Source organism: Piliocolobus tephrosceles, chromosome 12, assembly GCF_002776525.5.
Source record: "Piliocolobus tephrosceles isolate RC106 chromosome 12, ASM277652v3, whole genome shotgun sequence".
Classification (NCBI taxonomy): domain Eukaryota; kingdom Metazoa; phylum Chordata; class Mammalia; order Primates; family Cercopithecidae; genus Piliocolobus; species Piliocolobus tephrosceles.
The window spans coordinates 98,259,139-98,271,645 of NC_045445.1; the positions used below are offsets into that span (position 1 = coordinate 98,259,139).

At 41.0% G+C, this 12,507-nt stretch overlaps 1 protein-coding gene across 1 annotated transcript; it reads right to left on the reverse strand.

Moving 5' to 3' along the window:
* Window positions 1-6,152: 6,152 nt before the first annotated feature.
* Window positions 6,153-12,008, reverse strand: BMP15 (bone morphogenetic protein 15). The gene is made up of 2 exons (XM_023198670.1): window positions 11,638-12,008; window positions 6,153-7,040 (listed from the first exon to the last, which is right to left on the reverse strand). The coding sequence occupies exons 1-2, from the start codon at window positions 11,963-11,965 to the stop codon at window positions 6,187-6,189; spliced, it is 1,182 nt and encodes a 393-aa protein (XP_023054438.1). The 5' UTR covers window positions 11,966-12,008; the 3' UTR covers window positions 6,153-6,186.
* Window positions 12,009-12,507: the final 499 nt, after the last annotated feature.

The following is a 12,507-nucleotide window of genomic DNA, read 5'->3' on the forward strand; positions in this document are numbered from 1 at the left end:
AAAGACACATGCACACGTATGTTTATTGCGGCACTATTCACAATAGCAAAGACTTGGAATCAACCCAAATGTCCATCTGTGACAGACTGGATTAAGAAAATGTGGCACATATACACCATGGAATACTATGCAGCCATAAAAAAGGATGAGTTTGCGTCCTTTGTAGGGACATGGATGCAGCTGGAAACCATCATTCTTAGCAAACTATCACAAGAACAGAAAACCAAACACCGCATGTTCTCACTCATAGGTGGGAACTGAACAATGAGTTCACTTGGACTCGGGAAGGGGAACATCACACAATGGGGCCTATCATGGGGAGGGGGGAGGGGGGAGGGATTGCATTGGGGAGTTATACCTGATATAAATGATGAATTGATGGGTGCTGACGAGTTGATGGGTGCAGCACACCAACATGGCACAAGTATACGTATGTAACAAACCTGCACGTTATGCACATGTACCCTAGAACTTAAAGTATAATAATAATAAAAAAAAAAGAAAGTATAAGGTCTTTGTCTAGATTTGTTTTTGTTCTAGCACCATTTGTTGAAAAAATTACTCTTTATCTGTTGAATTGCCTTTGCTCCTTTGTCAAAGATTAATTGACTGCATTTTTGTGAATCTATTTTTGGGGTTTTCTATTCTGTTCCATTGATCTATTTGTTTATTCTTTCCCCAATACTACAATGCCTTGATTAGTGTAACTTTAAAATAAGTATTAAAGTCAGGTATCTATAGTAAACCACAGCTAACCTCACAATTAATGATGAAAGACTGAATGCTTTCACTCAAGATCGAGAACAAGAAAAGAATGTCTGCTGTCACAACTTCTATTCAATGTTGTATTGGAAGTTCTAGCCAAAGCAATTAGGCAAGAATAAAAGGCATCTAGTTTGGAAAGAAAGAAAGTAATACTATTCACATTCCCAGATGATATAAATTTGTTTACAGAAAATCCTAAGAAATCTACACAGAATATTAGATGTAATAAATGAGTTCAGCAGGTCTGCAGGGCATAAATTCAACACCAAAAAAAAAAAATGAATTGTATTTCTACACATTAGGAATAAACAGTCTGATTTAACAAAATGTAGTAAACAATTCCATTTATAATATCATCAAAAATAATTTTAAAAGCTTAGGAATAAATTTAAGTGTGACATATACTAAAAATGTTAAAACATCATTGAAAAAGTTAGAGTCCCTAAATAAAAAGATATCTCATGTTTACAGATCAGAAGACTTAACGTCAAAATGGCAATACTATTCAAATTTGTCTGTAGATTCAGTGTAGTCCCCATTGAAGAAATCCGGCTGGTATTTTTGCAGAAATTGAAAAGCTGGCCCTAAAATTAATATGGAAATGCAAGTGACTCAGAAAAGCCAAAACAATCTTGCTAAAGAATAAAATATTTGGAAGAATCACACTTTCCAATTTTTTTGTTTTGTTTTTGAGACAGGGTCTCACTCCACTACCCTGGCTAGAGTGCAGTGGCATGACCTCAGCTCAATGCAGCCTCTGCCTCCCAGGTTCAAGCCATTCTCGTGCCTCAGCCTCCCAGGTAGCTGCGATTACAGGTGTATGCCATCATACTTGGCTAATTTTTGTTTTTTTTTTTTTTAGTAGAGACAAGGTTTCACCATGCTGGCCAGGCTGGTCTTGAACTCCTGGCCTCAAGTGATCCACCTGCCTTGGCCTCCCTAAGTGCTGGGATTACAGGCATGAGCCACGACGCCCAGCACACACTTTCCAATTTCACAATTTATGACATATCTACAGTTATAAAGACAGTATTGTCCTGGCATAATAGACATATAGATCAATGGAATAAACTTGAGAGTACAGAAACAAACTTATATTTATGTTTTTTTCTTTTTTTTTTTTTACACAGGTGCCAAGACAATTCAATGGAGAAAGATTAATCTTTTCAATAAATGATGCTGGGGCAACTGTAAAACCACATGCAAAAGAATGAAGTTGGACCTTTACCTCACACAGTATGCAAAAATTAACTAATATGGATTTAAAACCTAAATATAACAGCTAAAACTATAAAACACTTAGAAAAAAAATAGGTGTAAATTTCCATGACCCTTGGATTATTCCATTTTTCTCCAATGATACCAGAAGCACAAGCAGCAATAGATAAAAATAGATAAACTGGGCTTCTTCCAAATTAAAACATTTTGTGTTCAAAGAACACTATCAGGAAAATTAAATAATCCACAGAATCAGAAAATATTTGTATATCATACCTCTGATAAGAGATTAATATCCAAAACATATGAAGAACTTTTACAACACAACAAGAGACAACACAATTTTAAACTGGCCAAATGATTTGAATAGACATTTATCCAAAGATGATGTGCCAGTTGCCAATAAGCACATGAAAAGATGCTCAACATCATTAATCCTTAGGGAAATGCAAATCAAAACCACAAGGAGGCACCATTTCACTTCCACCAATATGGCTAGACTATAAAACACAGACAATAATGAGTGTTGATGAGGATGTGGAGAAATTGGAACTCTCATACATTGCTGGATTATAGAAGGGTACAGCCACTTTGAAAATAGTTTTACAGTTCCTCAAAATGTTAAATATACCAGATAATTCACCATTTCTACTCCTAGGTGTATACACAAGAGGAATGAAAATATGTGTCTACACAAAAACTTCTCATGAACATTCATGGCAAGATTATTCATAATAGCCAAAACATAGAAACTTGAACTTCCATCAGACTGGTGGATAAAAGTTTGGTGTATCCTACAATAGAATATTATTCAGTAACAAAATGAAACAAAGTATGGATATACGCTATAACACAGGTGAATGTTGAAAACTTACTAAAGCAGCCAGTTACAAAAACTAAATATCATGCAATTCTATTTATTTAAATGTCCATAATCCAGAGAAAAAGAAAGGAGACTAGTGGTTGTCAGGAACTGTTGGTAAGGGTTGGGGGAATGGGGATTGACCACTAAAAGGCATGAAGTTTCTTTTGTGGTGAAATCAGATTGTGGTGATATTTACACAAGTCTGTAAATATACTAAAAACCACTGAATTGTACACCTTAAATAGTAGCTTTTACAGTAAATTACACCTCAATGAGTCAGTTTTTAAAAAATAAGACTAATACCTCCTACTTCATAGTGCTCTTGGGAGAATTAACTGAAGACATGAAATGTGTTACAAGATTAGGCCAAATATTTTATGTAACTGAAGTTCTGCTTGCTTCCCAACTTTGCCCAGAATTGGTTGTGACATACTACCAAGGTAAATGCAAAAGAGATCCACGATCAGACACAAGTTTAAATGCCTGCTACTGCTCCTTTTGCACCCATACATTAAATGAAGTTCCAGCTTACTCATTGGGACTGTTGGGACAAGGTGGACTTGCTTCCTACTTTCCCTTTCCAGATCAAGTAACAATTTCTCCTTACCTACATGGGCAGACGGGCCCCACCCCCACCCACACACCCTCCTCCACTAGCAAGCATGTATTCTTCCTTTCAGAGGAAGGTTTGAGGTACAGAACTCTAACCTTGGATTGGATTTGAGAAAAAGTACTGAACTGAAGCAATACTTCAAAGAAAAGAAAGAATCCATAACATCATCCTAAGTAACCAAGTAACCCCATCCAGACAGTGTTTTCCTTGGGTATTCTGATAACTCAGGACTTAATAGATAATAAGGCCAATTAATCCTGAACTCTCCATAAACAGATTAAGTTTCCTACGTACTTAGCATTCACAAGGCTAGGAGATCGTGACTTTCTGAAAATCCCTAAGAACCAAGATGCTGAACTCAGGATCTGGTCCTATAATGAAGGTCCATCTTCAGGCCTGTTAGATATTTGTGCCTACCCCAAGTAGGCTGGGGAAATGGCTAGACTGGAAGACCATAGTTCCCCTCCCAGATAAATTTGCAGCATATGTAATGATTACAAGAACTGCCTTACTTAACGTAGCTATTACATTCTATTGTAATTTAAATCATGATTTTGAAATAGTGGGATACAATAATCATCTTACTTGATATACAAAGTATTTTATATTACATTGATTCCCATGGAAAAATAAAATATGTGAAAATTGAGATGTTCCATGTCAGGAAGAATGCATTGCTCACAAAAAAATGTCATAATTGTGTGTTTGTATTCATTAAGGACTTACTAGGTGCCAGGGTCTTATAGAAAAGGGTAAGATGCAGTTGAAACTCAAAAGGGGCTCCATCTTTTTGCAAGGACATATATACTAGAGCATATTAAAGGGAGGTACAAAGTGCTATATGACCACAGAGGGACACTGAAGAGACTTGCAAGATATTCAGTCTAGCTGAAGATGGACCTTGGTTATAAGACCAGATCCTAAGTTTAGCATCTTGGATCTTAAGGATTTTCAGTAAGTCATGATCTCCTAGCTTTGTGAGATCTGAATACATAGGAAACTTAATACACACCTGAGGCTGGTGTGTCAAGGGGACATTGAGAAGATGAGAAATACCTGAGTTGATTCTTAACGATATAGTAAAGAAGGTAGACAGGCAAACGGATGTTAAGGAATAGCTCCTCAGTCACAAGAATAAGACTTGTATTTATACACTTGCAAGATATTCAGCCTAGCTGGAACCAGCTTTTGAAGGGAGTGGTAAAACAAGTTAGTTTACAATGAATAGGTAAGAAACGTAGGGATTTGACAAACACACATACCTACCCTAAATCAGTCCCATCCCATGAGAATTGCCATAAGACTAGTCAAGAGCAATTGGGTGGGGAAAGACTTACTGGGCTTCAGGGGCTTCCCTAAAGGGGCACCTTGGCGAGGGCTGATGGCTAGCAGTGTTTCCTTAAGCGAGAAGAACTTCAGAGGATGTTCCAGCCCTGCCCCTCAGGGATTAGGGTCGAAGTCCTAGCCATAGCTAAAGAGAACAAAGGAAATAAATTCCTTCCACTCTCTCTCAGTTCTAAAAACACTCAAGATTTTCTTCGACAAAATGATTTATTTGCAACAAAACCCAGTCCCATCATTTAAATACAGTATAGGAGTAGAAAGGAGTCACACTGCAGCATCATTTATTTCAAGGCATCATTCCATGTCTCCCAAAGACAACAAGCCCTTCTCCCTCAGAGACCCAGATCCAGATTCAAACTGAACACATGAAACAGGCAAGCCCAGAATAAAGTCAGCTGCAGGCCTTGGCAGGTTTCACCCTTATCCCATAGTCCTTCCTTCACAGCCCTCGAATCCCCTGCACTCCCAATCAGGCCAACTCCCAGCCTCTGAGCCACCAGGGAACTTTCTTTGTGGGTAATTTACAGGGGTTTAAGCGTCACATAAGGAAAATACTCTGAACTCCATTGTTTCATAGAATACTTAAAAATAACTCCCCCATTCATAATACTAATCAGCAATGACAGATTTTCTCTTCTTCACCATAAATGCAGGTTTGAAGTAGATTCTCTCAGACAGCTCCATACTCTAGTTTCCTTATGGGCTTCATTAAAGGCTACTGTACTCACCTAGGACAGAAAAGAATCCCAGGTACTTTTCCCAGATTCAGAGGCTAAGAGGAAAAGCCCTGCTTGTTTAGAAAAAGATTTCCTTCCTTCTATCCCCTCAAAACATTTCTATAAAGACTGTTAACTGAAAATTTTCCAGTCTGTCTGAGAAAAGTTTTAGAAGGTATTACAAACACAGAAGCAGGCAATTTATCTGATTAGCTACTAGTAGTTTCTAGGACATAGGAAGCAAGAAGGGGAGTATAAAATCCCAAGCTATTTTCACCACCCCAAATCTTCCAGAGCTTCAGAATATGGACACTAGGAAAAACCCACCTTTCCCAGGCTGGGGAAAGTTGGAAAATTTCTGAAGTTCTACCACTACTGACTGCTGACTTTTGACAAAGCCCCAAGGAAAATAAAATAGAGGACATTTTACCCAAGCATTAAGGGCTCTGATTAGTGGTCAAACTGTACTGATTCATGCTAGGGGACTGGTATCAGAACTGTTTCTATAAACTGACTAGCTCACAAGTGGGAGAAGAGACTTAAGTAACACTTAAGGCAAGAAATATAACGTACAGATTGGTACAGGATTACTTGCAGCTTTAACACTGATATTTTAAACTCTCCTCTAATTTCCTGGGAAACCTGAGCTAGCTGTACTTTTGCTGTCATCTGCATGTACAAGACTCAGCAATCATACCCTCATACTCTTTGTACAAAATACTCCCATTTGCCTCAATCATAAGGACGCTAATTGGAACATACTTATATGGGACACAGGAGGGCCGAGGGACACTCTGGTCCACCAACTGATTGACAAGGTTCTGAATAATGGCATGATTGGGGGAATTGAGATCATCACGTAGTACTCGGAGACAAGTTCCTTTACAGTAGTTTGGGGTGTAGAAAGGGGGAGCAATGATCCAGTGATCCCAACCCAGCTGGCGGAAGCTGACTTGGAAAGGGTGGAGGGAACACTGGTTATTTTCAGGCCCACTGTGTTTTGAGGAAGAGGCAGTAACCTCAGCTGAGATACCGTCTGCTTGTCGGGTTCTCCGGAGAAGAAGAGATTCCCTTTCCATGAACTCCTCCATGCCCCTGGGAAGAAGTTTAGCCTTCTGAATGCTTTTATGAGTATCATTGAAATAGAGTAACAAGAAGGCAATGTCCAAGGATGAAGTGCCATGCCAGAGCTCAAGACCATCACTATCTTTTTGCTGCTGACACATAAAACGGAGTCGTAGGATCCTGCGTCCCTTGTTATTCCAGAACCTTTGCTGAACATGTTGCGTGATATCCATCTCTTTCCAAGCATTAGACATCAGGGAAAGTTTTGGCAAATCTCCTTCTGAGGAAGGAAAGTGCTTAGTTGGGCTTTTCTGCACCCAGGGCTCCACATGGCAGGAGAGATTGACGTGAGATAGTTGGAGATGATGGCGGTAAACCACAGTGGCTCTAACTAGTTGGTATATTCCTCGGTTTGGTCTGAGAGGAAAGCCCAGGATCTGTATATGCCAGGTACCTGCAGAAGTAAGAGGGAACAAGAGCAGAGGTTTAACTTCTTACCTCCTAACCTGAATCTTTCTCACAAACTGGCTTGATATAGACTGATAGCTATAGTCAGCTCTAAAATTAACTCAAGGTAATGATACTATCATTTATTGAGCACTTACTAATATACTAGATGCTTTACATGTATTAGCTCTTTAATCCTCAATAGTCTTATGAGATAGTTATTGTCCCCATTTTGCAGATAAGGAAATTGAGGCTCAGAGAAGCTATGACAAAGGACACACAGCTGGTATCTGGTAGAGTTAAGATTTGAACCCAAGTCTGTTTTTCTTTAGAGAAACTATCTCACTGTTAGATTACTTACAGTGCTGGGCTCGGGGGAAAAAACTCAAATATAGAATTATCTTATGTGCATACTGTATGTAGGGGAGAAGATCAATATTATTATTAGTTGACTCTTAAATGTGTCCATTTAGAATTGTTGAAACATACGTGGATTAAGAAAGTCTCATGTCATATCACTATACAGATGCAGCTTTGGGACAACAATTCAGTATTGGGTGGTATGGCCTGCTATAATTTCAAATTCAGGACCAAGGCACTACAAAATAATTTTTTCTATCATCTTCTAGTACAGACAGCTATCTTACCACTTCTGCCTTTCATCTACTTCAAGAATTGCTTCTTAAGCATCTTTTCCTCCGTTGGCCCTTAATCTCTCTCTTTACCATTCCTTGCTGGAAATTGTTCTCCATTTACCTCATTCATTTTACCACTATTCCTCTAAATACTATTTTCAACAGAGTCTTGATCACATCAATATTTTGTTTGCTGAGAAGTCTACTAAAAGCTGGATGCTGCTTCGTGAATAAGAGCTTTAATCCAAACTGTAGTGCTGACACCCAATGGCCAAAGGATTGAAAATTTGCATCCATGCTGCTCCAAACTTCTGCGCCCCCTCCCGGCAAAGGTCAAGAGCAAAGATTACAAAAGCCTAGCACCTCAGGAAAAAGCCACCTCTCATCTTCCGACATCTAATCAGTAAATAATTCCATGTTAATTTGTGTATTATTCACCTAGTCCTTCTCCACAGAATCCACAAACCTGGAATTCTTCATTAGTTGCGGCATTTTTAACACAGAAGTTCTTTTACATCTTGATGTTCCAGATTTTTTTTTTTTTTTCAGTCTCACTCTGTCACCCAGGCTGGAGTGCAGTGGCACAATCATGGCTCAGTATAGCCTTGACTTCCCAGGTTCAAGAGATCCTCTCACCTCAGCCCCCACGAATAGCAAGGACTACAGGTAGGTGCCACCATGCCCAGCTTTTTCTGTTTTGCTTTTTGTAGAGACAGAGTTTTGCCATGTTGCCAGGCTGGTCTCGAACTCCTGAGTTCAAGCGATCTGCCCCCTTTGGCCTCCCAAAGTGCTGGGATTAGCTGCCCTTTGAGTTACTGCACCCAGCCCCAGAATATCTTTAATAGTTCAAATTCCAGCTGGGTGCAGTGGCTCACGCCTATAATCCCAGCACTTTGGGAGGCCGAGGCAGGCGGATCACCTGAGGTCAGGAGTTTGAGACCAGCCTGGCCAACATGGTGACACCCCGTCTCTACTAAAAATACAAAAAGTTAGCCGGGCGTGGTGGCAGGCACCTGTAATCCCAACTACTCGGGAGGCTGAGGCAGGAGAATGGCTTGAACCTGGGAGGCAGAGGTTGCAGTGAGCCGAGTTCATGCCACTGCACTCCAGCCTGGACGATAAGAGTGAAACTCCATCTCAAAAAAATAAATAAAAGTTCAAATTCCAACTCATGCTTAATATACCCTTGGGTTTGGGGCACTAGACATTATTCACACAAATCCAAGCCAGGCTTGTATTTGCTTTCTCAAGTTATTCCACACTCCCATCTTACAGTAATCTTTCTTAGAGGCCCACCCTTAAACCTGCTCCACCCTGGCTATAAAGGAACCCAACCCGAACCTCTAGCAGTCTGTCTGGGGAGGAACTGCCCTTTTCTTTGAGACCTTGACATCACATATTTCCTGAAGCAGGATGGGGTTGCTAAGAATCAGAGCCAGGAAGGGTCTGGTCAGAGCTTTTCAGGGAAAGGGCTGACTCACACATCCTGTGTGACTGAATCTGTCATCTGTCTCTGGATCCTTTCCAGAGTCCCTAGATATCAGTATATTCCACAGTGAGACCAGAATACATGCCTAATTCTAGTCATCCTCCTTTCTAGTCTCACATCATCTGTACAAGCCTATTTTTTTCTTAATTTTTGGGTTTTTTTTTTTTTTTTTTTCCTTGAGACAGAGCCTCACTGTCACCCAGGCCGGAGTACAGTGGCGCAATCACGGCTCACTGCAATCTCAACCTCCCAGGCTCAAATGATCCTCTGGTCTCAGCCTCCTGAGTAGCTGGGACCACAGGTGTGTACCACTACACCCAGCTAATGTATTTTTATTTTTTGTAGACACATGTCTCCCTATGTTGCCCAGGCTGGTCTCAGACTCCTGGGCTCAAGTGATCTTCCCATCTTGGCCTCCCAAAGTGCTTGATGTTTTGCAACTTTCTGCTGCACTTAGGATCCAGATCTCTTATCACAGCCTACAAGTCTCTGCTTCTCATTAGCCTCATATCCTGCCATCTCCCACAATGTTCATGAGGATCCAGCCATACTGATTTTCCTCTGTTCTTCAATTGGAACAAACTTGTTTTCACCCTCTAGGCATTTGCACCTGTTGTTCCTCTGCGTAAATCAGGCTTCTCCCTACTCTTCTCATATCTAGCTCAAATGGCACTTCTTCAAAGATACGTTCCCTGACAACTCCATGGAAAGGGAAGGTTTTGTTGCCATTCTCTGCCTTAACAACCTACTTCATCCTTTGAGAGCACTTAACCACAATTCACGATTTAACTGTGTGTGCTTATTTGTCTCCCCTATGAGAACATATGCTTCATGAGAGTAGGGATTTTACCTATCTTGATCACATCTGTATGCCTAGTACTCAGTAGATGCCAAATGAATATTTGTTCAATGAATCTCTACCCACACCATTTTCTCTTTCCTAAATCAGAATGCACTTATCTGTCTCAATGCATGGCCTCTTTGCTCCTTCTGCAAGGTCAATTTCAAGTACTTCCTGCTTCATGAGGCCTTCCCACAGTCTCTTCACTTCAAGCAATGAACCATTTCTTCTCAAAAGTCCTGGGAGCCCTGCTGTTTATCCTTTCCAAAGCGCTTGGCATACTGTAACATTATTATGTAATTATCTATCCATTCCACTATACTGGGAACTTCTAGAGGTCGGGAAAGTATTTGCTTCTATATACCCAACCCAAACACACTGCCTGGCACTCAATTAAAATACAATGGGGAGTCAGAACAGCATGATGATTAACACACAGGCTTTAGTCCTGACAGCCTGGGTTTGATACCTGGCTCTAGCAATTACTAGTTGTATGACATGGGTAAGTGACTCTGATCCTCAGTTTCTTCACCGATCAAGTAGGTATGCTAATACTACCTACCTAATCTGGTAGTTGTGAGGATTAAGATAAGTTTATGAAACATTTTGTGCAATGCCTGGCATACAGTAATCTCACAGTAAGGGTTAGGTACGAGAATATTTATTGTTTTGCTTGGGGAGGGGGTTAAGTCCTGTCTCTTTTCATCTGAGACTAGTGAAGGCTGCAGATTGATCTCACTAGGTTCCCAAGAATTCCTTGAAGTTGATGACTGTCTGCATTCCCTAGAGGGTCCTATACTTCAATAGCCCACTGCTGTCCTGGAACAATCTCTGATGCAAATGTTCAAAGCAAAATCAATCATGATGGGGACAAAAAAAGTTCCAAAATACACTTAGTACCAGAATCCCAAAGTAGCAATATGGCCCAAGTACAAAAACTGCTGGGGGTACAAAGATATTGGAATACTACATTTAAAGACTTAAGAAGTTACTGATAGACTTTAGAATCAGATAGACTTGAGCTGAAATCCCATCTCTGTGACCCACTATCTGTGTACCATTTGCAAGTTACTTAACCTCTCCATGCCTTAGTTTTAAAATTAGACTAATTGCCTCAAGACAGCTAAGATAGTAGCTTTCATTAAGAATTAAATACAGTAGCAGATGCTCACAGAGCCAGGTATACAGACCCTCAGATTATTTATGTCCTTATTTATGTCCTTTCTGAGGTCTTATGAGTTTCCCCAACTCAGCAACCTGTACTCTAAGAGCAAAACGCCACTTAAATTGCCCTCCACAAGAATATAACTGGGTATGTCTCAATTACAGTTTTCAGAACTATCACAAGCAATAAAAGTTTCTGTGAAAGATAGGTGATGACACATCACTCAGTTGTCCTGGGGCCTGGGAAAGATTTCTCAGTAGGCACCAAGGCAAGCTGTTCTTAAGTTGATGCCCTAAAGGGAAGTAGGCTTGGCTCTGGCTTCTCCCAAGCTTACCATCCTTTGAAAACCAAGCCTAAAGAAACAACCTGCGCACAAGGCAACAAAACCTGACAGTAAATCCACCAATTCCCTTTTCTCTACGCTCTTCTCCACTTCTCTCCATTCCAGGGCAGTATGGGGGCATAACAACTCACCTCTGCGAGGCCTTGCCACATTGGTCAAAGGCTTCACCAGCCTCACCATGGTGGCCCCAATGGTGCGGTTCTCTCTAGGGTGCCCATGCGAGTCAGCTGAACGCCGGTACAACTCCAGCATGTACCGCAGTGAATGCCCTAGGAGCCGGGGCTTCCTTGGCTGTTCGTCAGGGGATTCTTCTAGCAGCTCCTCAATCAGGGGCAAGGTAGGGGCCTCAGCCAGGAGGGCAATAGAGGACTGCCGTCCTTCTGCCATTTGGGCCCTGTGTTCCATGAAAAGCACCAGTTCACAAAGAAAAAGAATTCTAAGAATACTGAGGAGGACCATCTTGAAAGGCTTAGTGTTCAACAACAGGCCCCAACACAAGCCCAAGGGACGTCACACTGACCGTTTCCTTTCATGCAGATAACTGCATCCTGGCTCCACAACAAAGGATGGGGCAAGAAAAAGAAAGGCAGGCAGACCCTATGTTGCTTTCTCTAAGAGGATCTTCTGGGCCAAAATTTCCTCATAACTTGGCCTCTTTGCATCAGAAGAAACAGAAACAGAAGGTGGGACAAGGCAGCATGCCCCTCCCACTCTCCCGGGCTGAGAACAAGATAGTACCTATTGAGAGGCTGAGGTAACCTAAAAGGAGAGGTCCATTTCAGGACCCACTTCCTTAACTTATCCACTAGAGTGAAAAAAAGCAGCCTGATCCTACTTGCCCCTGCAGCCTTAAAAGTAGTCCCTTAATCCATCCTTAAAGGGCCAGAGGCCTCCTGTTCCCATCCTACTTCCATGCTTCTAATGCAGCATTTCTCAAAATACTGTCTGCTAATAATCTGCAGTGAAACTATCTGGGGTGATTATTAAGAATGACTCTTGGG